The sequence below is a fragment of the Talpa occidentalis genome, unplaced genomic scaffold (genome assembly GCF_014898055.3).
Source record: "Talpa occidentalis isolate TD23 unplaced genomic scaffold, MPIMG_talOcc4v2.1 talOcc4.9, whole genome shotgun sequence".
In the NCBI taxonomy this organism is placed as follows: domain Eukaryota; kingdom Metazoa; phylum Chordata; class Mammalia; order Eulipotyphla; family Talpidae; genus Talpa; species Talpa occidentalis.
The window spans coordinates 80,488,576-80,496,475 of record NW_023605305.1 but is presented as its reverse complement, the minus strand read 5'-3'; the positions used below and the strand labels follow the sequence as shown (position 1 = coordinate 80,496,475).

The window sequence follows — 7,900 nt, the reverse complement described above, 5'->3', positions numbered from 1 at the left end:
TTTTTAAGATTTATTTATTTATTTATACAAGCACTGGGCACAGTCAGAAGCGCGGGAGGGTGAGAGAATTCACCAGACCAGAGCGGGGAGCAGAGCAGGCAGAAGGACCAAAGTACACTGCTGGCAGGAGAGGTCTGTGCGTCATGTGGGACCCTCACCTGGTGGCCGGGGAGCAGACGGGGATGGAACTGGCACTGCTGGCAGTTTTGCAACCCAGCGCTCAACAGCTGCGCCACCAGGGAGGCCCCAAGATGAGGTTCTTAATCATCCTGGGGATTCCTGGGCTCCCTGAAACCTCTGCCTGCTTAGTGCCTGCCCCGCTCCTTGTTGCCTTCCTTAGAACTCCCTAGATCTCTCTAGAGCTCCCTATTGCCTCCACATCTCCAATTCTGTTATGGGTCAGGACAGCCCCAGAGAAGTGCGTGGAGCCAGAAGAACAGTGGGCAGGGAGGGGAGAAGGAGAGAAGAGGCACTAGCTATACTGTACTAGGTGGGGGAGGGAGAGCCCCCTGAATGAGGACCACTGGAGAAGGGCTTCTGGGGGACGCCTCACAGTCTCCTGCACAGGCTCAGCCCAGAGTTTGATTAGCTGGGCCTGGCTCTCCTGGTTACCCAACAGGCCGGCTGGCCAGGGGCCAGGCTGCAGTGGGGAGGCTCCCTGGCACCTCCTCCTGCTCTGGCTCCCGGCTGGTAAACAGCAGCGCAGGAGCCAGCCACGCCACTGCCGCGTGACTCGCCCACTCCCCCCACCTGGTGCACATGGCACCTGGCGTGGAGAGAGCAGGCAGCTGTCCTTTCCTCTCCTGCCCTCCTATCTTGCCATCCTCCGTTTCTGCCCTGGCAGAGCTCCACACTCTGCTATCATCAGCACCTCTGTTCCTGGGCAGCTCCCGCTCTCCCTCGCCTGCAGTTTGAGGGACAAAGGTGAGAATTGGAGACCGACTTTCCAATGCCTAGGGTGGCTGACAAGGGGCTAGAGAGCAAGGAAGTGTGGCGTGGAAGCTTTGGGGACCTTCTTGTGCTGAGAGTCTGAGAGTATGTATGCCTCCAAGGCTGTGATCATCCCTGTGTCCTTCTGGTACACATGTGGCCCAGGCATCTCTGTACACTTCCCTGCACAGAACAGGATGTCGCACAGTTTGGGCAGGTTTGGAGTAAGAAGCAAAGGCCTCTGCAGAGGGACAAGGTAAAGGGGAATGATGGGGGCTCTACCTTCCCACCTGCCCATGCTTGGCTTTGCTTCCTCTTCCTGCTAGCCCAGCTCTCTTTTTCTCTTCCTCGCCAGCTCTCCCCGCTCCACCTCAGGGCCTCTTTAGGTCCCTCTTAGTCTGTGGTTCTGAGTCTCCCAGGACCCTTCCTGGCCTCCTAATGGCAAACACAGTGTGGAGGCAGAGCAGAGTACCTGGGCATCGCTTGGCCCTGGGCCCCTGCTAGGCAGCCCTGACTACTGAGCTAGTGCAGCTATGGCTGCCTCTCCCAGCCGTGCCACTGTGTGGTGTAGGGAGAAGTGACTGGGGGTTGGGAAGACAGAGACCTGGCCTCTATGTCTCAGCAAGGCACACACTCCTAGACATTGTCATGTTCCCACGCCCCCCACCCCCTTCCTGAGCAGGGATGGCTGGGGTTCTTTCTCCCTAGGGTAAGAGGTATCTTGGCCATCCTTTGAAGAAATGCCCCTCACATCTAAGGCCCTCACATTCCTCCCTCTTGCTCTAATCTTAGCTCTCTTTCTGGAGGAATCAGTCCTCTCAAAACAGGGCAATAGTTATTTCCTCCACAAATACATTCTTACTTTCTTATGCAAGGAAGAGGTTGATAGGGATCAGAGAATCATTTCACCCACCACGTGCCCAAGTTCCCTTATCAGCCCAGGGAATCTCAAAGCAGGGGGCAAGCAGCCTGGAGTGGGTGGAGGGTGGTGGCTTGGCACTGGAGACTAGTCACAACTTCTCTTTCCCTTCCTCCCCACCCCCTAAGCCACAGAAACCACTTAAAGCTTGGTGGATGTAAGCCTGCCCTTCCAGGGAGGGCCTGGGTGAAAAATAGGTAGGACCTGGGCAGCCTCATCTTGGGAGGGTTCTCCCCTCTGGGGAGTCTGACCAGTGCTTAGGAGCTGCTTGTCTTTGGGTCCTAGAGGCCTGGGGAGACCTAGACCCGCGTGAGTGACTCAAGGAGGGGGCTGTACCCACTCCTCCTTCAACCATTAAATAAAGGACAAGCTGGTTCTATAGACATCTGTGGCCTGTGGCTCTCACAGCCTCTACCCTTCCCCCTTCCTGTCACAAAGGCCTCTGTGGGCGGAGGGACTGTGGTGGCAGGCGTCTGACCCCAGCTCCAGGCCCTGGTGACTGTCTATACCACTTCTCTCCCTGCTAACATTCTTTGGGAGTCTCTAGGCAGTAAGGAGGGTCAAAAAGCAAGTGCTCTGATTTTTGGAGCCGAAAGACTCGAATAAGAATGTGGTCTGCCACATATTAAAACAAAACAAAACAGGACCTCCCTGGTGGTGCAAGGGGTTAAGCGTCAACACGATGAAGCTATCTGCAGCTACTGCAGCAGGAGTTCAATCCCCAGCCAGGGAGCTGACCCACTTGGTGCAGCAGACCTCTCCTGTCTTGCCAGCTGCTCCCCTCTGCAGTGTATTTCAGTCAGTCTGCCTGTTCTGTTCCCCACTCTGTCTCTGGTGAATCCTCTAACCTCCTGTACCTCTGGCTTAGACCATTGTTCTTGTATGCATAAATAAATTAAATAAATCTTTTTAAAAAACAAAACAAAACAAAACAAAACAACATCTGGAAACAACAAATGCTGGTGCGGATGTGGAGATAAAGGAACCCTCTATAAACTGGTCCAGCCATTATGGAAAGCTGTGAAAAGATCAGAAAGTAAATATGGATCTACCGTATGATCCTGTGATTCCACTCCTAGGAATCTACCCAAAGGACACAAAAACACTAATTCCGAACCTGCACTCCTATGTTTAATGCAGTACTATTTACAATAGCTAACATATGGAAACAAACGAAAGGCCTCCGAACAGTCAAGTGGTTCAAAAAGTTGTTATATAGATGCACAACAGAGTACTACTCAGCGATCAAGAAAGACAAACTCATGCCATTTGTGGCAACATGGATGGAGCTGGAAGGGATTATGCTAAGCAAAATAAGTCAGAAGGAAAAAGAGAAATATTGGATGGTTTCACTTATATGTGGAATATAGAGAAACTGAACAAAGGACCAGGAAAAAGACAAGCTTGCAGGCTGACCCTACATCTGAGGCACACAGCAGGGGAGGGGGAGGGAAAGAAGTCAGAACAGGGGAGGGAAGTGCACAAGGGACTATGGTGATGGGTCATGGGTGCAAGGTGGTGGGAGGACTTCAGGGGCTACACCTGAGGGGAGTAACTAAATACTGTGTGAAAGTGAACAATGGTGTAAGAAAAAAAAATAGCAAAAACAGGTTGAGGGTCTAGTAGGAAAAAAAAAAAGAAGTGACCTGTTGTTTATTAGTTCTTAACGACCACGTCAGTAAAAAGAGGACAATAATGACTGACCAGGGTCACATATGGGAGGGGTCCTTAAAGACCTGACTTGTCACCCAGTTTATTTCCGGGGCTTAGTTAATTGGGAAGTTCTTCCAGGGACCTGTGGCTCCCATTACAGGGGGACAATTCACAGCTGTGAATGCTTGAGTAAATGCTCCTAACTGCAATGGACTGGAATCCCCACCTCTGAGCTCTGGGGTAGGGTGGGTGTCCCAGTTCTTCCCTGCAGCCAGGGCTGATCCCCAGGTGAGTTTTCTTAACCTCCTTGATCTAGCTCATCTTCTGTAAAATTGGAATAGCAATGTCTTCTCACCTGAGTGGCTATGATGATGAATTCGGATGATACAGGTGAAGTACAGGACCTGGTTCAAAGTGCATTTTTTTTTTTTTTTTAAAAAAGGTTTCCATCCCTCCAACCCTCTTTCCATTCCTATAATCTGCCCTTCTTTATCTGACTCCCCTTTCCTGCTTTATTTTTCTCTATAACATATTATCATGACTACTTTTACATTTCACTTATTTTGCAACTCATCTAATCCCATGTCTGTTTTGATTACTGCTACATCCAATGCCTGGCACTTGGCAGGCTCTAAGTATTTGTTCCAGGAGTGCATGAACAAAGGTTAAATGACATCTAACTTTCCATCATTTGCAAAAGCAGTGACATCAATTTTATTTGCTGCATCACATCGTTGCTCACCAAGGGTTGTTCTGGCAGGATTTGAGGCCGAATTAGAAGTACAGTCCTAGGGAAAGAGGTGTGGGTTAGTTCACAAGCTGAAAAGATTGGGGGGCTAGCATCCCAGGGGCAGAAGTGACCTCTTTCAGGTTGATCTGGTTGGGAGGCAGTTAAGGATAGGATAATGAAGTGATTTAGAACCTAGATTCCGGAGCCAGACTCTCTGGATTTGAATCTTAGTTGTAGTCTTTATTGAAGAATAAAGCTCAAGGTCACATGGGGTAACACTAGTATTTAACCCTCCAGGGAATTGCTGGGAGGAAGAAATGGCTTGACCACTTGTTGGAACTGTTCCTTGCAGGGCTGTGCGCTTATTTTGTTTGGTCTATGCTACCACCTGGCGGACATCTGGAGAAAGATTTCCCTGGTCTTAGGATAGATGGGTGGGGACCTAATCAGGGGAGGGAGAAAAGGGGAGTAGCAAAGCCATCTAGGTAGAGGATTGTGTGTGTGTGTGTGTGTGTGTGTGTGTGTTCATTCTGTGAGTGTTGCATGTGCTGAGATTTTTTTCAGGATACAGCAGATTTGGCCCTGGTGCATTGGCAAATGAGAACAGGCTTTAGGGTAAGGGAGAGGGCGTGCCTCCCTGGTGGCACAGCACTTAAAGTCTCAGTGCTATCAAGCTATCACCAGCCACTGTAGCAAGAGTTCGATCCCCAAGCCAGGGTGCTGACCCACATGGTGCAGCAGACTTCTCCTGTCTCACCCTCAGCAGTGTATTTCAGTAGATCCGCCTGTTCTGTTCCCTACTCTGTCTCTGATGAATCCTCTCACACCACTCCCAGCCACCTCTGGCCTGTACCCCAGTTCTTGTATGCATAAATAAATTAAAAACAAATCTTTAAAAAAAAAGGCGGGGAAGGGAGAATGAAGCTGGTTAGGCCTCTTTGTTCTCCCTCCCTTCCCCTCCGTTTCCTCCCCCACTCCCTCCTTTCCTCCTCCAAGCCAGGCCAGAGCCTAGAAGAACCTGCTTCAGGGAAGGTGGAGCGAGAGAGAAGAAGGTCACTGCTGACGTCAGGGACTAGAGGTAGGAGGTAAACACTTTCTGACCTACATTTATCTATATCCTTCTCCCTCCCCACAGTCACCAGTCACCTCTTCTGGCACTCCTGAGAACAGCTCTCACACTCTGGTAGGACCTCCTCCTCCTTGAGATGGGATCCCTTGGACTTTCAGTACAAGTGCTGCTGCTCTGCCTCTTGGCTCTAGCTTTGCACCAAGGGTGGCACAGGTATGGGAGGGATAGACCAGAGAGAGGACCCCTAAAAGCTGGTGTGCTGACATCCCCCGACTCACTCCAAGGCACAGGCATTTCCTCTTTCTTCAGGACAGGAGTGGGTGCCAGTGGGGAGGTGGACTAGCAGGGGAGTGCTGAGTTCCCCTGTGCATCCCAAGGAATCCCCGCTGGAAAGCAGCTAATATTAATTTCAGTTACAGGGCCTCCCTGGTGGTGCAAGGGGTTAAGACACAACCTATGAAGCAGTCCACAGCCTCTGCAGCACGATCCTGGCCAGTCAGGGAGCTACCCACATGGCACAGCAGACCTCTCCTGACTTGCCTGCTGCTCCCCTCAGCAGTGTACTTCGGTCAATCTGCCCGTTCTGTTCCCCACCCTATCGCTGCTGAATCCTCTCACCCCCCATACTCTGGCCTGTACCCTAGCTTTTGTATGTGTAATAAATAAATGTTTAAAAAAATTTCAGTTACAGACCTTTTCCAGGGGTGGCTCAGTGATTGGTAGGGCTCCCTTGAAGGTGTTTTGCAGTAGAGACCGATAGAGCCCAGACCTACTGAACTAGCTTCTCTAGGGCACAGAGCCCAGGACCCTGTGTGTTGAACAAACTCATCCAGGACTTCTGCTATCTGGTTTTTCTGGTGCTCATTCAAATTGGAGAACCACTGCTTGAAGTCTTCTTCAACTCTGACAATCTGAACTCCAGCTTCTTCCACACCTTGCATGGCCAGGGCGGAGAGAAGGCAGGGAACCAACAACAGAAGCCACCCCTCCAGACACGGGCATTTTATTAACAAAAATAAATACATGCTGGGCAGATGGAAAGACTAAGGCCTGCAGGCCCGCTGGAGAGCCCTCCTGAGAGAGACACAGCCTGTCTACAGGCTGAGGTGGGTAGGCATCAGGGAGGCCCCCGCACCTAGCCCCCCGCCCAAGGGGGGCAGCAGGGCGAGAAGGGGCGTCTCACACTCGCCCAGCAGCACGTCCCTGCGGAACCCTGCGCCCCGGTCCAAAACCTTGGCCCTCAGGCTGCGGACGGCCAGGTCTGGCGGGCCGAGCCCGTCAAAGAAGAAGTCCTCGTTGAAGATGGGGTTGGCGCTGCATTTGACCACGCGGCTCCGCTGGCCCCGCGGCCGGACGGGCGGCCGCAGCCGGAGCACCACGCAGCAGCCGCCGCCGCCGCTCCCGGGGCCCGCGCGCGGCCGGGGCAGGCCCTCGGCGCTCACCAGGCGCAGCCGCAGCCGGCCGGGCGCGGCCTGGTACTCGGCGCTGAGGCGCAGCTGGCCGCGGGGCGCGAGGCGCAGCACGCTCTCCTTGGCGGGCCGCAGCGGGCGGCACAGGAAGTCCAGGTGGAAGAGCGGCGGGGCGCGCGGGCCCGCGCGGCGCGGCGCGCAGGGGCTGGTGTCGGCCGAGCCGGCCTCCTCCGGCGACAGCGAGCGCGGCCTGGGCCGGCCGGCGCCCGGGCGCGGCGAGCCGAAGGGCGACGAGTCGGGCGACGAGGCCGCGTCGCCGTCGGGGGCCCGGCAGAGGCGCAGGTCCGGGGTGGAGACGTGCAGCCGGCCCTGCGCCGCGAGGAGCGCCCCCGCGGGCTCGGGCGGCGCGTGGAACAGGGACTCGCGCCGGCGCGTGTGCGGGCTCTCGGGGAGGAAGGCCCAGCCCTCGCGGCCCGCCAGGTGCGGCAGCGAGCAGGACGCGGGCAGGCCGCGCGCGCCCGCTGCGCGCCCCGTCGGGGGCTCGGCGCCGCCGGGGTCCGGGAGCCGCGGCGGGATGAAGAACTGCGGGATGCGGTCCGGGGTGAGGACGTTGGGGCAGGCGCGGGCGGGCGAATCCCGGGCGCGGCGCTTAGGAAACAGGCCGGAGGGGGCCCAGCGGGCCCCGAGATCCGGGGTCCCCACTTTGTAGCCAGCTTTCTCCAAGAGCCACATGCGGTGGTGCGGGGGTGACAAAAGCCCAATATTCCGCAAGGCCGAGAGGTTTCGAGTCCAGGACCCTGGTGGACGCCTGGGTGGGGCAGGGCTGCGGGTGGAGATAAGAGGAAACGTAGGTGGGTGATGCTGCAAACGCATGGTGGTGGTCCGCAGCCTCCTTCGCACCGCGACTGCGACCCCCTGTGGCCCCCTATGCAGCAGAACAATGAGGGCCTGGGGCAGAATGGAGGGAGGGAGCCCAGGGTTAACAGTCACTTTTCCAGATGCAGGCCCCCAACACTCCAGCACAGACTCCTCCTCCACGCCCCCACACTTTGCTTCTAAAGATGTCCACCCACCTCAATGAGAAAACCTACTCGGGGCCTCCCTGGTGGCACAAGGGGTTAAGCATCGCACTATGAAGCAATCTGCAGCCTCTGCAGCATGAGTTCCATCCCCAGCCAACCAGGGAGTTA

At 55.0% G+C, this 7,900-nt stretch overlaps 1 protein-coding gene across 1 annotated transcript; it reads right to left on the bottom strand.

Moving 5' to 3' along the window:
* Positions 1–6,241: 6,241 nt before the first annotated feature.
* Positions 6,242–7,530, bottom strand: C2CD4D (C2 calcium dependent domain containing 4D). Its single transcript, XM_037499510.2, has one exon. The coding sequence runs from the start codon at positions 7,440–7,442 to the stop codon at positions 6,396–6,398; it is 1,047 nt and encodes a 348-aa protein (XP_037355407.1). The 5' UTR covers positions 7,443–7,530; the 3' UTR covers positions 6,242–6,395.
* Between the last annotated feature and the right edge of the window lie 370 nt (positions 7,531–7,900).